At 43.2% G+C, this 21,576-nt stretch overlaps 3 protein-coding genes across 10 annotated transcripts in view; 1 reads left to right on the top strand and 2 right to left on the bottom strand.

Annotated features, from left to right (window-relative positions):
• The window catches only part of PHC3 (polyhomeotic homolog 3), a 49,189-nt gene that overhangs the window by 13,286 nt on the left and 14,327 nt on the right, over positions 1 to 21,576 (top strand). For 7 of the 8 annotated variants that reach the window (XM_053390519.1, XM_053390520.1, XM_053390521.1 and 4 more), the window contains one exon: positions 20,171 to 20,411. In XM_053390519.1, coding sequence (XP_053246494.1) covers positions 20,171 to 20,411 — 241 coding nt within the window. Of the gene's footprint in view, positions 1 to 17,064; positions 17,254 to 20,170; positions 20,412 to 21,576 lie in introns of those variants that run through there. The other variant, XM_053390526.1, reaches the window with a different exon arrangement.
• On the bottom strand, positions 3,472 to 6,156 carry LOC128414758 (A-kinase anchor protein 4-like). The gene has a single exon (XM_053390527.1). The coding sequence runs from the start codon at positions 6,009 to 6,011 to the stop codon at positions 3,639 to 3,641; it is 2,373 nt and encodes a 790-aa protein (XP_053246502.1). The 5' UTR covers positions 6,012 to 6,156; the 3' UTR covers positions 3,472 to 3,638.
• LOC128414759 (A-kinase anchor protein 4-like) lies at positions 14,258 to 16,748 on the bottom strand. The gene has a single exon (XM_053390528.1). It carries the CDS (start codon positions 16,605 to 16,607, stop codon positions 14,559 to 14,561), a length of 2,049 nt encoding a protein of 682 aa, XP_053246503.1. The 5' UTR covers positions 16,608 to 16,748; the 3' UTR covers positions 14,258 to 14,558.

Genomic DNA, 21,576 nt, shown 5'->3' with positions numbered 1-21,576 from the left:
TGAATATCTTGTAGTCTTGGTTTATTAATGAGATTGGGCGGTATGATTCTACTTTGAGGCTATCTTTTAGTGGTTTTGGGATGGAGACTATTTTGGAGTGGGTCCAGGTTTTGGGGATGGGGCCCCCTTTTATGATGTCGTTGAATAAGCGGGTCATGTAGGGCATCAAGGGTTCTTTGAATTTCCTATAGAATTCTGCTGTGAAGCCGTCTGGGCCTGGGGCTTTGTGTGGTTTCAGGTTTTTGAGGACCGCATCTATTTCCTCTGGGGTGATAGGGCTGTCCATGAATTCCTGTTCCTCATCAGTTAGGGTAGGCATGGTCAGTCCTGCTAGAAATGTTCTGATTTCCTTCTCTGGTGGGTTATGGGAGGTGTATAGGTTGGAGTAGAATTCTGCAAATTCTGAGGTTATTTCTTCGGGGGAGAATGTTATGTTGCCGTCTTTTTTGGTGATGCAGTGTATTCTTGTTTTGAGTGCTTTTTTCCTACATCTATTTGCTAGTAATCTGGAGTTTTTCCCTCCATATTCGTAGAAACGTTGTTTAGAGTATAGAATGTTGATCATTGTTTTGTTAATTTCTAGGGAGTCTAGTTCTCTCCTTTTTTGTTCTATAAGTTTGAGGAGTTTTTTAGATCCTGTTTGTTTGTAGCGTGATGAGAGGGCTGTGATGTCTTGTTCTATTTTGCTAATTTTTGAGGTGGTTTGTTTTTTAAGGAATGTTTTCTCTTTTATGCAAGCTCCTCTGGTGACTGCTTTCATTGCGTCCCATAGGAGGGGGGTTGTTATATTGTCTACATCGTTTTCCTTGAAGTAGTTTTGGAGGGTTTTTGTGAGACTCTCTCTAATTTGTTTGTTTGTAGTTAGGATGGGACTGAAGGACCATGATGGGGTGGTTTGTGTTCCTTCTCCTATTTTAACGATGACTTCTACTGGGGCGTGATCTGTGATTTTAATGTTACCTATGTTTGTTGATTCTACTGAGGGGATCAGACCCTGTGTGAGTAGAATGCTGTCCAGTCTGGACACTGTATCATGGCGTCCTGATTGGAATGTATGGCTGATGTCTCCCGGGTTTTGCTCACCCCAAATGTCGTAGAGACCCCTGTTTTTTAGCATTTTTAGTAACTTGTAAGAGTTCCTAGTTGTTGGGGGTTTCCTTCGGAGGAAGGTTGCCCATGGGGTTGTGGGGTGGATATCTTTCAGGGATAAACCTTTCATATTTAGATTGAGGTCCCCTCCTAGGATTGCTTCCCCTTCAGAGAAGGAGAGGAATTTGTTTAGTGTCTTCTGGAAGAATTCTAATTGTTATGCGTTTGGGGCATATATGGAGCCGATTGTCAGTTTGATTTTGCCATCTAGTGTCCCTTTAGCGAAAATGAATCTGCCTTTTTTGTCCTTGAGGACTGTTGTGGCAGTGAAGTTCAGGTCTCTACTGAGTATTATGGCTACACCACGAGCTTTCCCTGAGCCTTGTGCGACCCACTGTTGACTGAAGCGGGGGTCGCTCAGGAGTTTGCTGCCTTTGGGTGGGTTGTGTATTTCTTGTAGGAAGGTGATGTGTGGTTTCATGGTGTTTATGTATGAGGTGATGCATTTTCTTTTGATGGGGTTTCCCAGCCCCCTCACATTTAATGTAATTGCTTTTAGGTTAGCCATCTTGCTTATCTATTATGTGGGGCGATTCCCTGCCAACCCGTTCGGGTTGTCTTGTGTCTCTCTCTTCGTGTTGTTTAAAGAACCAGTGGGGTTGCGCTGACCTAGGGTGTGGTGGGTGGGGGGCTAGTGGGATTAGAGTGAGATTTGGGTTAAAGAGTAGGGGGTAAGTTGTAGGGAGTTTCCTATATGTAGTCATAAAGGTGCTTGTTTGGGGTATTTTGGGCCATCTGGCATTTAGCCGGTTGGTCCTAGGTCTCAGCTGGTGTGGAAGGCCATGTTCAAGGACAGGCCATCCCCCCTGTTGTCTGCGATAGGGGGTGATCAGCGAGACAGTGTGAAGTGACTTTGTAACGTCGCTGTCAGGTATAAGGTTCGTAAGCAATGTTGCCAATGTTATGAGCAACATTGTTCGTGTGTTGGGGTGGGGATGTGGGTGCTGGTACGCTCTGGTGCCACCATAGTGCTGTTTGGGTATCAGATTTTAGCCTGATTGTGGGTTGTGTTATTAAGGTTGGAGTTGTTTTTCCTTAGTATGGAGTATGAGGATGTTGAAGGTTTGGGGATGGGGAATGTGGTTGAGGTCGTCTGGACTGGTGTTGGGGTGGGGATTTCTGTGGGGGTGCGGGGCTGGGGGGGATGTTGATGGTGTTAACTAAATCTATGTTTTGGGGGGGGGGGAAGGGGGGGAATCACCAGTCCTTCAGTTTGTGGTTTTTCCCTGGTTGCTTCATTCAGAGGTACCATCGTATATGTATGTATATGTGTGTGTGAAAAAATATGAAATATGAAAAAAATCCATCAACAGAAATACTTTAGTACAAAAAGAACCATGTGCAATCAGTAAAGTATTATTTCTACACCTTCTCTAATTTCCCTTTGAGCAGATCAGAGTGGTGTTAAAAGGACAATGAAACAAATGTGTAGTCTAACAAGGTTGCACATTCAGGCTTGGGAGCAGTGGCAGAGACATTGGGAGTGGAATGTGCAGAGTTTGGGTAATAGCAGCATGAAGGCATCTGCATCAGATACTGTTATGTGTAGAAATCTCACACGATTCGCAGCCTTGGTGAATCCCATTCCAAAGACAGATGTCAAGTTTACATTTTATTGTAAGTCCTGCATGTAAGTCCTGAGTCATCTGATCATCTGATCATAAAATGCCTCTTTTTCTTCCTTGTTTATATAAGCAAGGTTATAGGTTCAGCAGAATCAGTTACAATAGCTTTTGAAAATAGGGCTTTTGTAGCCTGTGAGTGACTGCCAGTTTTACAAAAAGCTACATCTTTAGAAATAGCAGGGCTGTGGGAGAAGCTTTGCAGATTCAGAATATATAAATCAGTGATCCTTTTGTGGATCAAAATATTTACCCTCCTATCTTTGCTTAACTTGTCAATACCAATGTTAAATTATGGATATTGTAGTTGAAGAAACTAAACACTGCTAAATCAAAACCCAACCAATTTTCTTCATCTTACTAACAAAACTTAAACTTCATGGGTTTTGCTTGACAGAAAGTGGAATCCTGAAGTACAAGGAGTACTGTTCAGCAACATAAACCTTTTTACCTAACTTTAAATGCTTTGTGATGTCTATTGAAGTGGAAGGGAAAGAAGAGGGAAAGAAACTGTGATCAGTCTTGAATCCAGAAAGAATCTCCCTAATAGTAAAAAACAGATGTCAAAAGGCAAAACTACCCAAATGGTCTATCAACTACACTGGTAACAATCTCCAATAAAACAACCTCTAGCTTTCGTATCGCCTTTCCATCTCATAAATAGTATCTACATTTGAATTAATAAACAAATCAATGACAGTTGACATTTGTATTTTTTTTATTGATGATTTTGCCCAGCTAGTGTGACAGCCTGTGGAATTTGATGAACTGTTGTCTATGGAAAATGAGCTGTATTGTTATTCCATCTGGTAATTAAGATGGCACTTCGCTGGGTGGAATTAATGAGAGGGAGGTGTTGGCACTTGTCTACAGATTAGCAAGCAACCAGTCAAGAAGTCCGCCACGAGGCATGTTTCCCACAGCGGCATCAACCTGTTGTTTTTCGAAATACTTCATTACCTCCTGCAAAATATCCCCCACACTCGCACCCTTCTTGGCTGCTTTGTCAGCCAGTTGAGGAAGCTTCTTCAGTTCCTCATCATTCTCATTCATGAATGTGAGATTGGGCACTTGGAAGTGAGAGGCCGCCATCCATTGGAGGATAGCCTGGAGCTCTTTGTTCTGTGAGCTGGTATTGGCACACTGGTTGTTTACTATCACCTCAGAACCAGCGGGCACAAGTGGCTTTCCAATATTAGTAGGTTGTGGAGGTTTCTGGGATGCCATCGAATCTGGACTTGATACACCTTTGTTTCTTGCGGTAAAGTATGTAGCTTGATCATCAGAGTAATCTTCAACAACAAAATCAGGGCTTTTAGTCATGTACATACACAGCTTCATCACAGATTCCATCAGCTGATCAATGAATTTCTTGTTTATTTGGTCCATGTTTTCAGAATCCATTTCTGGATTGCAGTGTTTGGTTGAGGATTTTCTGCTAGACCTATCATCATATGAGCTTGGTTTGCAATTCTTGGTGCTTATTTCGCACTCATCCACGTTGAAACCAGCCTCTTGAAGGACCTTCTGGATGATTGATAGGAGAGCACTTTGTATTTCTCCCCTCTGGTAATCTTGCTGTTGTGGATCACCCTTGCAACCATGAGATTTGGAACCATGTTTGCCTCCCTTTTCACAGAACCCAAATGAAGATGTGTTTGAGTCATGACATGGGTCCTTGTATTGAGTTAGCAGGTGCTGCTGTATCAACATTAAAGCTGTCAAAATGAGGTCTTTTGCTAGAAACTCAGTTGTGGAGCTACTTTTTTCTGGTCTCTTGTCATGGCATCCCCTGTCTGGACCTTTGCATCCTGTTTTTGATCGCAGCATGCTGATTCCATCCTTAATTATTGTCTCACCTACTTTCTGAGCTGCAGACTGAGCTGGATCTTGCTTTACTTTCTCCCTCGTGTGTAATCCACCTTTCAAAGATGCGAAATGCATATTTGGAGCATTAGGATCTAACGAACATCCTGTCTTCAATAAAGAGTATACAAGACTATGCCCTTTCTCCTTAGTTTCCGACATCAAAGCGTTGTACATTCTTAGTACCATTGCTTCTAAAATCTCCGTTGACTTCTGGGTCCCTGCATTGAAGAGATTTTTCTTCACTGTGGTAACAAAGTCAGAGTCTGTCATGAGGACCCCAGTGACATTATGTAGATTTTTCATAGTAGAGTCAATTAAGTCTGATATGACATCCTTTGTGTGTTTGAGAAACACTCTTTTCAAAATCACACAAGCTGGAAGTGGTTGCCTACTCTTGTGAATCTTTGTGGCATTCACAAATGAGAATGTCATATCCTTAGCATTTTTATTTGCATAAACCATTAGCCCTTTGTTAAAAGAACCGCAGTCATTGCGACCTGACTGTTTCCTTGGATGTATCAAATGAGCATGTGACGTTGGCTTTCCGTCATCACATTCTGGCATGGATTCACTTTGGTTGGAGCATACCTCACCATAAAAGAGAGAGGTTTTCTTGGGACTTCCTTTACCCTCTTCCTTCTTGCCCGTAACCTGTTCTTGAGATGATTTAACACCAGGATCCTGGGCATTTTCCATCACCTCGTTCACCATCTTGGATGCAACTTTACTTACAGAACCAGGATTGAGGGCTTTCCCATCTTTGGTGGCATAAATTGCCTGGCGTATACATTTATTGGCAGCATCTTCCAGATTTTCAGAGATCTCTTTACTTGCCATTTGCATAACCAAGGAGCACAACTTTTGAACAGTGCTTGCTACTTCATCTGCAGGTCCTTTCTGACCTTCAGCAGACTTGAAAGCTGTGTTGTTGTTGTTCTGGGACATCTTGTCAGCCGCTGATGGCTTTTGTTGACGAGGGGCAGTAGAAGGGGTCAGTGCATGTTGGAATCCACATGCATATTTCTGCAGGTCGTCAAAGAGCCAGGACACAACATTCAGTTCTTCAGTTGAACCTTGTTTGAACAGACAGACTGCTCCTTCAGTCTTAGACTGTTCTGGTGTCTCACTATCCTTTATTACAATTACCTCTTTGTCCTGCATTTTCCCCAGATCAAGTCCTGTGGCAGTTTCATTGCCTTTAGACTGGCCAGCAGCATCTTTGCCTGTATCGTCTGTGTTTTTTATGTTCAGGCTGGAGACATCAACAAAACAGATCACTTTTCGCTCCTGGTCCTTCCCTCCATCAGGATTGTAGAGGTCTACCTTACACACGCCTGCTTGGCTGTGTAACCAGTCAACTTCTTGAGACATCCTTTGAAGTTTACAACTGGAATTGCACCTAGGACCGTCGTGGGTGTTCTTTCTCAGCTCAGCTGCTTTGGTGACCCTGCCAGACTGAAGATGTTGCCTCCTCTCTCAACTTTCCATGCTCTTCTGCTGCCAGATGTCATTTTCACTTGTGTGCACACATGGTTTCTATGGCAGCAATGACATCACAAAGAAGCAGCACTGCCACCCACCAGTGGTGTGATTTCAGTTATTTAACAAGATATTGTTGCCCAACTTTTCTCCTTATCTATCCTACATGGTCTATGAGACATTTGTTGTGTGTAGGGGGAAATTAATGGTGCATTTTCAAACCTAATACAGTCATACCTCATGTTCCATTTGCTTCATGTTATGTTCTTTCAGGTTTCGTCCCGCGGCGACCCAGAAGTACCGGAAAGGGTTACTTCCAGGTTTCGCCACTCGCGCATGCGCACTAGCGCTAAATCGCGCTTCGCGCATGCGCACAACCACCAAATCGCACCACGCACCTGCGCAGATATGGCGCTTCAGGTTGCGCTCTTTTCATGTTGCGAACGGGCCTCTAGAACCGATCCTGTTCGTAACCAGAGGTACCACTGTAATGGAAAATTAAGAATGGTTATTTTCTACATTTATTTTACTATAAAAAGAATCTATGCAGACCTTAAGTAAAGCTTCCACAGTGATTTAATCATAATAGGTTTCTAAACATAGCCACAAAGGAAGTGTCACAACTTCAAAATACTTGAAGCACTTGGTTGTCATCTGTCTTTCTCAAGAGACAATGAAGGAGTGTGCCTTTCAGGGCGAAGTCAAACTGTTGGAATGTTACACAGCGTCTGCTGTGGCTGTAGAGATTAATATGGGAGAGACATGTTTTGTTGCAGTTGGGGCAGATGAAGATGTCTTGTTGTGCTGCTGCAAATGCCTCTGCACTCCTCCCAGCAGTCCTTCCTCCTCTGGGCACTGCTGTGGATACGTGACCTGATTGTCTTCAGGCCCTGCAGTCATCTGCATAGGATTCCTGTGCGGCAGAGTTAACGATGCCAGCCTTCCCGTCTCATTTGCAGACATCTTTGTAACACAGGATTTGTCTGCCGATGGGTCTGGTGCCTGAAGTCAGCTCCCTGCAGTGCTACAGTGTGCTAAAGTAACCCAACTTTGAGGTTACCAATGCATGGGTCTCTGTTGCCATGCTATCCTTTGTCCAAGAATAGCTGTAACTCGTACACAAGCCAAAACTGACAGAAGACACTCCTAGTGGTGAAAACCACTTGTGCCTCCGCTGCCACTGCTGGATCCTGGAGCGTTGTTCCTTCAGATGGAGTGCAACCCTGTCCACATTAGATAATCTACCGAATTCCTAGATCCAGGAACCCACACACTTAAAAGCAGGGGCATAGGAAGGGGGGCATTGGGGGGCGGTCCGTCCTGGGTGTCATCTCTGAGGGGGGTGACAAATGCCACCTGGGCAGATCGCCACACCACCCCCTGAGCATCACCCAATGGGCACCAGCCGCAGACGCTGCACTGTCTGCCCGCTGCCTCCCCCCCAGCTGAAGGGCAGATGAGGCCCCGTGGCACACCCTGTCCCTTCCTCAGAGCACCCTGCCCCTGGGCATGCTGCCCCAGGTGCCTGAGAGGCTTCCACTGCTATTGCTTAAAAGGCATGTTCTCAGGATTTAGGCCATGATCTCACATATGCATATGAAACCCAGAAGAGGATATAGCCTTTGGTTGGCATCACTGGACATTTGGCTGAGGCCTGTGCCTTCTCATACTACTTGCTATTGTTGCCTGCCTCCTGCTCACTGTGGGTGAGTGAGCATTAACATGAATGAGGAGGAGTTGTAATTTCTACATCAGGGGCATAGGAAGGGGGCGGCAGGGGCAGTCGCCCCAGGTGTCCCAGAGGGGGATGACAAAATCCACCCTGGGCGGATCACACCACCGCGCCACGATCGGACCCCTGCCGGGAGAATCACACTGCCACACCACAATGAGACCTCCACTAGGAGGATTGCACCACCACATTGCAATTGCGCTGCCCTCTTGGGCGGATCGTGCTGCCCCCAGGTGCACGGCATATGCGCCGCTCCGGGTGCCCGAGCAGTTAGCTCCGCCGCTGAATACCATGTCAGCATTCTGGGAGGTGGTCAGATTGGGCAAAGAGAGAACGGCAAGAAGGGAGCTGTGGCATTAGCAACAAATTCTGTGGCACTCAATCCTGGATATAGGATTGCAGCCTTAAATGGTGAAAAAAATTCAGACACTTTGAACTGAAGTCATAGTAATTCATGGGGTTCCTCCTGAGTAGAATCAAGCCATACAGTAGGGCTCAGCGTCCCTCTTGCACACCTGTCTGATGAATTTGGGAACCTGTTAAATTGACCAGCCAAGATCGACTTTGATGCAAGCCAAACAATGCTTGTAGCTCAAGTATCATGTAATAGGTCCCATGCTACATCCACTCTGAAGGTTTATAGAACGTAAGTGCCCTTCTGGTTCACATTAAGGGCCCATTTAGTCCTGTTCTCATAGTGGCCAACTAGATACTTTGGAAAAGCCACAAGAGGTTCTAAGTGCCTACAGCACTCTGCACCCCTGTGTTCCTCAGGAACTAGTGTACTGGAGATACAGCCATCATGGCTAGTAGCCATTGATAGCCTTGAATTTGTCTAACTGCATTTTAAAGCTATCCAAGTTGGGACCCATCGCTATAGTTGGTGGCAGCAGATTCCATAGTTTAACTGTTTACTACGTGAAGAAGTACTTCCTGAATTTTCCAGTATTCAACTTCATTGGATAATCATGATTTCTTGCGTTGTGAGAGGATGGGAAAACCTCTATTCATTTTCTCGACATTGTGTATCATTTTTTGCTCCAGTTTCAATCCCCAGCATCTCCATGGGGGGCTGGAAATGCCCCTTGCGTGAAACCCTGGAGAGCAGCTGCCAGTCAGAGTAGACAGTATTGAGCTAGATGGACCAATGGTCTGATTCAGTAGAAGGCAGCTTCCTATGCCCCAGCTCTGCAATATTATTTTTAATACAGAACTGTATCCCAAGTGCAGTTGCATCTTAGATATTACGATACTGAGCGTTTTATTTTTACTATCTTTCTGAATGGTGCCAAACATGCAATTCACCTTTTTCACAGCTGCTGCACAATTGGACAACATTTGCACCAACCTATGCACTACAACCCCAAGTTCTCTTTTCTGGTCAGTCACCTCCAGTTTAGAGCTCTTTAGTATATATGTGAATTTAGGATTTTTTGCTCGATTGTGTATCTATGCTTGCTTACATTGAACTATATTTGCCGTTTTAATGCCAACTCAGCTAGTTTGGAAATATTCTTTTGGAGTTCCTCATAGCCCTCTTTTTATTTTACCAGTTTTATGTCATCAGCAAAATTGGCCACCTCACTGCTCACTCCTAACTCCAGATCATTTATGAATAGGTTAAAAAGCACCAGAATCTTACTTTCCACATGCCTCCACAAGAGAACCATCTGTTTATTCCTACTTTCTGCTTCTCCTTGCTTACCCAGTCCATAAGAGGGCCTCTCCTCTTATCCAGTGATTTCTAAGCTTACTTAGGGGTCTTTCATGAGGGACTGTATCAAGCTCCTTGAAAGTCAAAAGTTCCAAATGTCTGCTGCTTATTGATACTCTTGGACTAACTGACACTCACAAAGAACTTTGAAAATTTAGACATAACTTTCCTTTGTGGAAGCTATGCTGATTCTTCTTCAGCAAGACTTGTTCTTCTATATGCTTAGTGTTTTTATCTTTAAGCGCATTCCATCACGTTTCCTGGAACACATGTTAAACTACCTGGTCTAATTTCTTGGATTCCTACCCATCCACCTTGATTGCTTAAAAAAACCACAACCTAGTGTTATATTGACAGTTTTCCAGCCCTTGGGTATGGAAGCTAATCTGAGGAATGAGTTACAGAGTTGCACTGCAAGAAGGAGCAGCACATTCTAATTTCTTTGTGTATCTGGCTCAGCAAGCATCCTCCCTTCTTTTCATTTTTCCTCCTGGGTAACTATAGGTCTGATTCAATCACAGGAAAATCCTCCAAGCGGAGTGGCCCTATGGATACATATGTGTAAAGTAACATCTGACCAGGCCCATCCATGGTTACTGAGCCTCTTAACTGATGGTGATGCAAGCGAACACACTGGCTGAAAAATGTACTGCCTCACACATGCAAATGATCATAAAGTAGTGGTATATGTGATCTTAATTGTGTCTGATCAGCTTCCCCAGTCCATTCTCACCACACACTCCAAAAGTGACTGACCATGCCCCACAGAATTGGTTTGTACTAGGTCAAACTTATTTGGAGACACCAGTGGCAACAATACCCACATCTCAGCTGTTAAGGGAGGTACACATTACCTTACTAAAGGTCACAAGAACAAAAGATGAGCCTTCTAAGCAATTGACCATTTGCATGTATATTTAAGAGCACTATAGGCACTGCTCCCAGTTCGCTTAACAACGCTTACCCCTCTGGTCAATTCCAACACGAGCTGTTATAGTGCAGTCATTTAGAGCATCTAGAAATATTACCTCTTTGTCATGGCTGGTACACATATGTAGCCATTCTATACATTATTGCAATGTCTCCTCTTTTAGATACTTCCTTGATTTCATTCATCATCTCAAGGTCTCTTTAAGCATTTTGATAGCACATCCCCAGTACTAAATTATTTTGGGGGGCCAGTATCGCCACCCACAATGATTTTGTGGTGGAGTCTGCTCGTTTCTAGCTTGCTGGATTCAGTGCTGTCTTTGAGGTACAGAGTGACACCACCTCTGGTCTGCCCTTATCTGTCCTTCCTGTAGCATTTATATCCAAAGATAACCATGTCCCACTTGTTCTCTCTATTCCACCAGGTTTTTGTGATGTTCACTATATCAATGCCATTCCCTAAGTCCAAGCGCTCCAGTTGTCCCATCTTGGCTTGGAGACTTCTAGCATAAACACTTGCATACCAGTCTCCTCTTGAAACTTTGTTTACCCTCCAGGTGTCCCATCCTTCTTCCCCAGTGAGACTTGCCCCACATTTCTCTCTACGTGGGGCTGCCCTTGAAGCTGACCCAGAAACTCCAGCGGGTGCAGAATGCTGCAGCGAGGCTCCTCACGGGGTCTCTGCCATGGGAGCATATTCACCCAGTGCTTTTCCAGCTGCACTGGCTCCTGGTGGAGTACAGGGTCAGATAAGGTGCTGGTTTTGACCTTTAAAGCCCTTCACGGCCTAGGACCCTCGTACCTACGGGACCGCCTCTCCCAGTATGCCCCACGGAGAGCCTCAAGGTCCATAAATAGCAACACCCTAGTGGTCCCGGGCCCTAAGGAAGTTAGATTGGCTTCAACCAGAGCCAGGGCCTTTTCAACACTGGCTCCGGTCTGGTGGAACGCTCTGCCTCATGAGACCAGGGCCCTGCAGGATCTGATTTCTTTCCACAGGGCCTGTAAGACAGAGTTGTTCTGCCTGGCCTTTGGCTTGGAGCCAATTTGATTCCCTCCCTCTCTTTCTTTTTTCCTTTCCTTCTCCTCCTGCGATGAGGCTACATTTTAATATTTTAATGTTTCAATATTTTAATGTTGTATTTTAATTTTGTTTTTAAGTTGTAATCATTCAACTTGTTTTTATTATTGCTTGTAAGCCGCTCTGACCCCGGCCTTGGCTGGGGAGGGCGGGGTATAAATAAAAATTATTATTATTATTATTGTTATTATTATTATTATTATTTATTATTTTGAAAACGTTAGCCTTGAGACTATGTTTTCTTTTATGAGGGTCACCCGAGGCTTGCGTTGAGGAGGTCTACCAGAGTCTAAGAAGATGCAGTTCCCAAAACACTGTAAACCTTTTAATTCTAGCAAGCTTTCAGTGAGCTTGATGCAGGTTTGGGAAGTGTTTGTGAAATAGATAGTATTTTTAATGAATTTATGCTGCTAATTATATTGAAATCATTCACATATCAGCAGGCTGGCTAAGGGCAAGCTGGCAATGTGTGTAGTAAGCTGTGCTGAATTTGCAAACAGAACTCTTCCAAGGATATCAGCAGTCTGTATAAGATTGCTATATTGGCTCTACTTGCATTCTCTGCATAGTGTCTCTTGCAATATAGTACAAAGCGTTGCCTAACATTTCTCCAGTTCCTTACCGTGTGCTGATTATTACTGCTCTTCACCTCATATGTTCGCTTCCATCAGTTTTGTAGCAGCAAATAATTGGTCTTCACATCATACAGTTTTGCATAAAAGAACGTTTTTCCTTGGTTCTGGTAAGGGGTGGTTCCAGGTTTGATAAGCCTTTTTGCAACCTGTGCAGTGAGAGATATCTCAAGGAGGAGGGATTGTGTAAACAGGAAAATCCTCTACCATGCACAACTGCTGTACTTGATGTGGGGCTGGTAACGTCAAAAGCAATGTGCAGAGTGTTCTAGGATGGAGGCCTGGGCCCCAACAGAGAAAGTACTTGCAAGTTATTCTTACTGTTTGAGCTAAAAGATAATGCATGTGCATGTAGGATTATATTTTATAACAGAAAGATCTGCATTTTCTTTTAACATTATTAAATGCAGACTCAAGAAGATACAGTGGTACCCCGCTAGACAAATGCCCCGCTAAACGAAAAACGCGCAAGACGAAAGGGCTTTCCGATATTTTTTCCGCTTCGCAAGACGAAGTTTTCTATGGGGCTGTCTCGCAAAACGAATTTTTTTCCGTGGTCTCCCTTTTTTTTTGCCTTTTCTGAAAGGCGCTAAGCTCCTTATCTGCAAATTGCCGCTTATCCCCTAAGCCGCTAAAAGCCGCTAAGCCGCTTATCTGTCAATTACCGCTTATCAGCTGATCCGCTGATAGCGGAGCTCCGCAAGACGAAAATCCCTGCAAGACGAAGGCACCCGCAGAACGGATTATTTTCATCTTGCGGGGCACCACTGTACTTGGGGGTTTTTTAACAGTGAAAATTTCTTAAGCATTTTATGGTGCAATCTTACGTTCTTCATCTTTCCATAATCAAGTGACAGGGACTTTTTTATTTTTTTTGCCACATGTTGTGACATACCCTTGTAGAGATCCACCAATTCAGAATGGGTAGAGCTTAAATTACAGAAAGTAAAAGACTTATTTTTCATGTAATCACAAAACCAGTCCTTGCAACTGGTACATCTTTGTCCTTCATTATGTAGAAAGAAGATGCAGGTCTACTTTTATTGTTACTTGTCTAAAATCCTAAACTTTGTTAAGCTAGAAGTAACACCAAAATTACCTTGCTGAGACTAAGGCATTAAAACAATACTCACCACACTCAAAATTGCAGGATAGTCATTTAGTCCTTGTTTAATTCACTGTGTTGCCTACAATTTAGCATTAAATTTCATATGTCAGAAAGGACATGCAAAAAAGATGCACCATTCCAAATGCAACAAGGTCTATCCAGTTGACTGACCGAAGCTAGCTATATAATGTGATGCTCAAGATGAGGACCTCCTATTCATCCCATTGTCATGAACTTTCTGTCATGGGGTTGTGTGCATTTTATGGGGGGGGGGAGTATTCCTGATTTCAGAGACATTAATTTCTGAGACCCTGAATTGGTCAGCAAGATCTACCAGTGCTTGATATTCTATTATTCCACCTCAGCAGTATACAGCTTAGCGTGTCTGTCTTTGGTTACAGACATCCTGGATGCAACCATGTAAGAGGCAACTGACTTTCAAAATAGCTAAGAAGTAGAGGGAGTCTCCCATAAGCGCCAGAGGTTGCAGTGTGTCCCCAGTACGGTAGTTTGTTAATTGCATTCTACTTCCCTATTAAAGTTATGGGCAGCAACAAAGGAGAAGCACGGAGATTCCTTTAAAATAAACTGGCCTGGTAAATGCATTGTCCTAACATTTATTAGGACACAACGTAAATGCATTGTCCTAACATTTATTTTCTGGAGCACTCCCTTTTGGAGACAGAATACTTCTTTACATCAGTAGGTAGATGAGGGTGGAATGTACAAAGCACAAAGTGGGTGTCACAAAGCAGAAGTGAGCTTTTAAAATTTAACACATTCTGATTTGTAACGAGTTGAGACGGTTGCCACAACTGATACTTTCTCATCTACTGTGACCGGAAACTTGGACTCCCTCCCCTTCCTTCTTTTCCCCACCTTTCTGTGCCTTATCACTAATTTTCATTAGCAGCCTACAGGAGTAGTAGAAAGGCCTTGAACACATCCTGCACTTTGATTTATTTTTTTTAATGCTGTTTCTGGGCTCCTTGGATTATGTATAATGTTGCAGCTAATTAGGACCTGGTTATTTGTTTGAAGTGATCAATAAACAGCCTGTCTCCCCTCTCACTTTTTTTTTTATTCTTTTTTATTGATGAGCTTGCCCAGCTACCCCAGTTCAGTTCAGTGCACTGTTGCTTGCAGTGGGGCTGTATTGGTGGTTTCAGTTGCGCCAGCAAAGAGTGGTTTCGGCGCCTGGACTGGGCTCACGAGAGTAACATGAGAGGGAAGAGTTAGTTCTTACAGGTTAGCAAGCAGCCAGTCGACTAGTCCACACCGAGGCATTTGTCCCGACATGGCATCCACCTGTTGTTTTTCATAATACCTCATTACCTCCTGAACAATGTCGCCTACGCTATAGCCCTTCTTGGCTGCTTTGTCAGCCAGCTGAGGAAGCCTTGCCAATTCTCCATCTTGATCGTTCATGAATGTCAGGTTTGGCACATTGAATTGCGAAGCAACTAACCACTGGAGCACAGCTTGCAGTTCTTTGTTTTGTGTACTGTTGTTGCAGTTCTGGTTATTCACAATCACCTCAGAGCCCCCACCTAATGGCATCCCGTTACATTTTCCGTCATCGCCACCTTTAGCCATCAGCATGCACAGCTTCATCACCGATTCCACCAGTTGGTCAATAAACTGCTTGTTTATCTGTTCCATGTTGTCATTCATATCAGGCCCCCCATATGATTTTGATAAGGCCCTCTGTGGTCTGCACTCGGCAAAGGAAGGCTGCTTATAGCCTCTGTCAGGGGGACACTCGTCTGCAACACCAGCTTCTCTTAGTACTTTCTGGATGATGGACAAGAGAATACTTGAGATATCGCATTTTTGGGATTCCAGGCTTTCCTGTCTGCCCCCGCCTGGCCTTGAACCATATTTGGACCCACCGCTTCTGTCATGGGAACAGCAAAACGATGTGGTAGTTGTCTCGCGGGTGGGTGCTTGATCTTTGTTTTTTTCTAAGAGGTGTTGCTGTATTAACATTAACGCTGTTACAATAAGGTCTTTAGCGTACACATCCATTGAACAGTGCTTGTCTGCACCTTTGCTTCCACCGGGATGGGGCCTCATTTGTCCATTTCCTCCTCTGCCCTGCATTTCACCTTTAAGTGATGCAAACTGCAATCCTTGAGTTCTGGAGTCTGTGTGTGTACCTGCTTTTAGTGCTGTGAAAGCTAGGCATTGCTTTTTATCGTCTCCTGACAATGCTTTGAATAAACGTTTCACCATTGCTTCCAGAATCTCAGTTGACTTCTGGGTTCCTGCATTGAAAAGGTTCTTCTTTACTGTATTGACAAAGTCAGAGTCTGTCATGAGCACTCCTGTGACGTTGTGTAGATTTTTCATAGTGGAGTCGATTAAGTCAGATATGACATCCCTGGTGTGTTTCAAAAGCACCTTCTTTAACACCACGCAAGCTGGTGGAGGATGCTTGCCTTTTTGGACTTTCATTGTCTTCATGAATGAGAACATCATATCTGAAGCAACCTGGTTTGCATATACCATCAACCCTTTGCTTACAGAGCCATCATCCTGTCCAGGACATGACTGTTTCCTTTCCAGCATTTGTCTGTCTGCTCCCTGACCATTCCTGTAGCCGTTCTGATTGCACATCTCTCCATAAAAGACGGAAGCTTTTCTGGGGTCATCGTGAGATGATTTGGGGGATAGCTTGCCATAGTCTGCACTGCTGTTTGATCCGCGGGGATTGATGGATTGCCGAATGCATTTACTACTGTCAAATTTATCCTTCATTTCCTTCTGTGCCATTTGAACCACTAAAGAACAGAGTTTGTTAACATAATAGGAAAGATCATCTCCTCCTCTTGGGCAACCATTGCCCCGGAAGGAAGTATCACTGGTCTGGGACATCTTCTCAAGCGCAGGTGAATTGTAAGCAGATTTACGAGGGCCTGAGGGGGTTAGTGCATGCTGGAATCCAACTGCGTATTTCTGAAGGTCGTTGCTGAGCCAGCTAACAATGTTGAGTTCTTCAGAAGAGCCTTGCTTGAAAAGGCAGACGGCGCCTTCGGTATTAGAATGGGGATCGTTCTCGTTGTCCTTTATTACGATTACTTCCTTTTCTTCAAGATTACGAAGGTCAAGACAAGGGTCAGCGGCACCAGATAATCCTCTGTTGTGTTTGTGTTTGTCTGTTACTTTGAGGTTGCCAACATCAACGAAACAGATAACTTTGCGGTCTTGGTTTCTTGACTCGTCGGGACTGTAGAGGTCTACTTTGCAAAGGGCTGACTGACTCTGTAGCCAATCAAACTCCTGTTCCATACTATGTGCCCAGAATCTGAATTGTGCCCCAGGTTGTGGAGCGTTCTTGTTTCGGTTTTCGCTGACCCTGCCCCACTCAAGATGTTGCCTCCTCTCTCAGCTTTCCATGCTCTTGTACTGGCTGATGGCATTTTCATTTGTGTGCACACATGGTTTCTATGACAGCAGTGACATCATAAAGCATGGATATCATCCACCAACCAGTGATGCCTTGGCCCTGCTTAACATAAGATTGTTCTGTGTTTTTCCCCTGTTAACCTGTACTAAAAGCATACCCAAAAGATTAAAGTATTGATTTTAGTAGTCAGGTTGAAAAAGAAGGGCGTGTATTGGCTTTCTTCCTAAGTAATCCCCCTTTTCAGAACACAATCAAGGAAGCAGGCAGCCAACTGTTCCAATATAAGCTTTTATTTTTGTACAAATAAATATATTGCATTTGCATTAGCTCAGTGTGCCACATATTTGAGCGTGTATGAGAATTAAGAGCTTAAGGGCAATCTTTTCTCATGTAGGATCTTTGGCCTCAAGGCTTTTAGTGACCTCACAAAGAACTGTTGCCACATCAATAACCCTATCCTCTCAATTTTTTGATCTGCTTGCTTTTCTGTTGCCTCTTTTTTCTACCACTACCTTCAGTCTTACTGTGGTATGTTACCTTTGAGTGCTCATCTTCATATTTTCATTTATAGTTTCCTTGTCATTGTTCATTGTCCTCTGTAGTTTTTAAATACCTCGATGTATTATTTCTTAAAAGTGAGACTGTGACTTTGACCATATTAGGGTCAGGAACCTAGTCATAGACACTGTTTTGTGTAAAAGTCAGACAGAGCAATGAACAGAAGAAAATAAAAGAAAAATCATCCATCTCAATATGTAACAGAGCAAACAGCAAAAAGTCCATTCCTCTTCAAGATGAAGGTGGGGAATTTTTGTCCTTCCTGGAGAGAAGGAATATTTCAGCTTTTAGGCCAGACTTCCTCAAACTCAGCCTTCCAGGTGTTTCGATACTACAATTCCCATCAGCCCTGACCACTGGTCCTGCTAGGGATCATGGGAGTTGTAGGCCAAAAACATCTGGGCGGCTGAGTTTGACGAAGCCTGCTTTAGGCTATGCCATCTAGGAAAGAGCAGGGTAGTTCTGCTGTTTTTAAGCTTCTACTTAGAAGTAACATATAGGCATTGCAAGTGCCAGGCTATTTTGTGCCCTAGGCAAGGCTAACTACCTCAAAAAATTGCTAACTTCAGTTTTCAGAAACAGATGTCTTGCAGAAAAAATGAAAAGCACAAACTTGAAACTGCTAAATTTATCTTAAATTGAAAGAATATGTAATACATCCATATTTGATTATGTTTCTCAAATAGAAAATGTTTTAGCCAAATCATTTTGAATAATAATCTTGTGAATTATGATATTAAGATGTCTCATAAATTTCAATTTCATGCACATCAGTATCTTGCTTTGAGTCCCGTTTCCTTTACTAATTTTGCCACCAATTCCTTCAGGTCAAGTGCTGATGCTTGGGCATGTTCAACTGTTATAGTTCTCAAGCCAACTAGTCTCTTTTGCAACATGGTTGAGCATATGTAAGTTTTTATAAGTTTGAGCCTTGAGAAACTGCATTTGCCACTTGCCACTGACACTGCAAGTGTAAGAAACATTAGGCACATTATCCAGGAGTTTGTGTTTCAGTATGAAAAGGAGTACTCCTTGTGGCAGCAGAGACTTTGGAAGTCTTTGAGCTATTGCTATAAATTCACAGCAAAGATATTCAGCATCAGTATAGTATTTTTGTTTCCATCGTGCATCTATGATTTTTCCAATTTTTTGCAGACCTCCAGTACATCATCAGTAGATTTTGTGTTCATACTGTATACAGTCAAACCTCTGTTGTTGAAAGTAATCCGTTTGGCTTCTGAAATGTTTGACAACTGAGGCACAGCTTCCAGTTGGTTGCAGGAGCTTCCTGGACTCAAACGGAAGCTGCGTCAGACATTCGGCTTCCGAAAAACATTCAAAACCGGAGCATTTACTTCCAGGTTTTGGCGTTCAGGAGCCGAAACATTCCAAAATGGAGGAATTCACGATCCAAGGTTTGACTGTATATCATACAGGAAGCCAAATAGGGAATTATATTGTTGTAGCGGCTGGAATCTTTTCAGTTGTACAACGGAATGCCAAGTTTTACATGCCAAGAACTCTGAGCAAAGCAGTCAAGTATTCTAAGATCTGTCACCAATATTGTTCTTCTCGCCTAATTTCCTGCTGGTTAACATTGTGAATTGGTTTTCCTTTAGATAAGCACAATTCAAATTCTCTCCAGGCAGGTCTGATAATTTTCTTAATGTTTAGTATTTCTCTCTTGTGAAGACAGAATTGCTCCCGTGTTCTTCCAATCTTTTAATAGAACCATAGAATTGTAGAGTTGGAAGGGACCCCAAAGGTCACAGGAATGTCTTGGGATGTCAGTTAAAAGTGGTTCGTGTGAAGCTATGCAGGGCCTTAAGGATATAAATTTATTTATTGTCTGTTTGATCAACATGATTACGGAAGTGTTCAAAACAGATATACAGTGGTACCTCGGGTTAAGTACTTAATTCGTTCTGGAGGTCCGTTCTTAACCTGAAACTGTTCTTAACTTGAAGCACCACTTTAGCTAAGGGGGCCTCCTGCAGCTGCCGCGCCGCCAGAGCACAATTTCTGTTCTCATCCTGAAGCAAAGTTCTTAACCCGAGGTACTATTTCTGGGTTAGCGGAGTCTGTAACCTGAAGCATATGTAACCTGAGGTACCACTGTAGCTGGACTTCCCTTACCTTTGTATTATAAGTATAGCACCTTACAGCCTGGCATTTCAAGCTAGGTGCAGGTATCTAACAGTTTCCTGGAATGTGAGAAGTCATTCTGATTTGAGGAGCATTGACTTTGACCCAGCTGTGGTCTAGTGAAGCATCTACAGTGTTTTTATTTTATTTGTCAGTGGGAAACTTCATCTTTTCAGGATTCAATTAGCATCATGTGGAACTATAAGAATCCCGTACTTCTGTGTTGTGTTTCACTTTTACAACTAGTGTCCAATACAAATATGTTACATCCCTTTTTGCAATATATTTAATTGTTTTGTTAGATACACTTTGAGGTGGCCTTTCTGTATGGTAATATTAGGGGTATCTATGATCCCTCCCTCTTTTCATTTTATCCTGCCGCTACCCCAACCAGAACTGTATAGCCTATCATAGATGTGACAGAAAACCAAGCAAAGTAATTTCCTTGGGGGAACTGTGAATGGATTTGAATTCCACTATTTATTGTCAGTCTAATAGTAATATCATGTAAATTTTAAGATAGCTCTCTAACCAAGATAGTATGGACTTCGGTATTCTTAACATCTCTGGCACTGTGTGAACAGTAGATATTGAGAAGCTCAGTTCTGACCTGGTTTTCCCATGGAGCTTGCTGGGCTTCATTGTAGTGCTTTTCTGATTTTGGTATCATCAAATTGAAAACTTGAAATCAAGCTGGTTATTAAACTTCATGTTGGATTTGTTTTTTAATCACTTTCTTTAGGTCCAGAATTTGACATTACGCAGCCAGAAGTTGGGTGTATTATCTAGTTCACAGAACGGCTCTCCAAAAAGCAGTAGCCATGCCCAGACACTAGCTGTGTGCCCTAATAAACCCGTAACCAGTACCAAAGCCAGCCAGTCAGATCCTCTGGAAAGCAAACGGAAAGGTGACAGCCCAACAGCAGAGCCTCGAAGCCCAGCCGTCACACGCACATCCAGTATTCATCAGCTCATGGCACCAGGTAGGATAGAGAGGTCACCTTCTTCAAAGAATGTTCATTTTAAATACAATGTATTGTTTGATTTTTGTGCATATTTTCTGTGTCCAGTCACTTGTGTGGAATGCACCACAAAATCTGAAGCCCCAGGAAATTCTAGGAAGCTCTAGGTAAGTGGGAACATTAAAATAATCACTCATATACTGACACGACAGTGTTCCATCACATTCTGGACTGAAAAATTCTGCCTAAAGTCATTGAAATGTGACGTACATATTCATTTTACATATACTGAAGAAACAGCGTTGCACATTAGTGATACATCACTGTATATCTATCTCGGAAGGTTTCTTCCTGTTACCAACAGAAGTTGAACTGAAGTATTTGATGAGAGGGAAGCATTTCAATAAACTTCACTTTGTGCTATTCCTGATGGTGAGAGGAGAACAGAACAGAACATCCGAATCCAGCGCTCTGCTGGGTAAAGGATTGCTCTTGTGCACCTATCTGTTTTTGTTTTAAATTTCCCTCCCATTCTTGTTGGGATCAAATCGGTATAAATGTCGGCCCCAGGGCTAATATACTTGTCCTCCTGGTTTGGGGCATGTCGGGGAACTGGGACAGCAATGGATCATTCATCCCCAAGCCTTGCCCTGGTCTGGCCCCAAAACACCCTTGTCAACCCTACAAGCACCAGAACTCTGACGTCAGCAAAGCAAAGGGCCATGGCAGTTTCCACAGCTTCAGGAAGGGAGCAGCCGGCATACGGTCTCCCTCTCCAAGGTTAGATGTCTCTTTCCACTACTGGAGAGCTGATGTTCCTCTATCCCATGGGTTGCCATCTCAGGGACCCATAGGATTTTAGGGTTAGTGTTTGAATGTTACAGTCAAACAAACTCGAAGCTTTACTGGGGAATTATTTTTATTAGGATATTTGTAAGTATTTTAATACATGATGGCACAACAACACACGCCCTTCCATAAATGTATGAATTATATAGATTTTAAGGCAGCGAACGGCAGTGAAAACTGTTAACATACAAAATTAAAAAAAAATTCCAGTAGCACCGTAGAGACCAACTAAGTTTGTTATTGGTATGAGCTTTTGTGTGCATGCACACTTCTTCAGATACTAAATGTTAACATACAAATTATTGTAGTATGCCTGAAGAACTGATTCCTAGGGATA

This window comes from Podarcis raffonei, chromosome 5, assembly GCF_027172205.1.
Source record: "Podarcis raffonei isolate rPodRaf1 chromosome 5, rPodRaf1.pri, whole genome shotgun sequence".
Taxonomy (NCBI): domain Eukaryota; kingdom Metazoa; phylum Chordata; class Lepidosauria; order Squamata; family Lacertidae; genus Podarcis; species Podarcis raffonei.
Note: the sequence above shows the minus strand (reverse complement) of the source record. Positions and strands in the feature narration are given on the sequence as shown.

Excerpts from the sequence above, each read along its gene's own strand:
- LOC128414758 (XM_053390527.1), bottom strand. The coding sequence starts at position 6,011 with ATGTCTCAAGAAGTTGACTGGTTACACAGCCAAGCAGGCGTGTGTAAG.
- LOC128414759 (XM_053390528.1), bottom strand. The coding sequence starts at position 16,607 with ATGGAACAGGAGTTTGATTGGCTACAGAGTCAGTCAGCCCTTTGCAAA.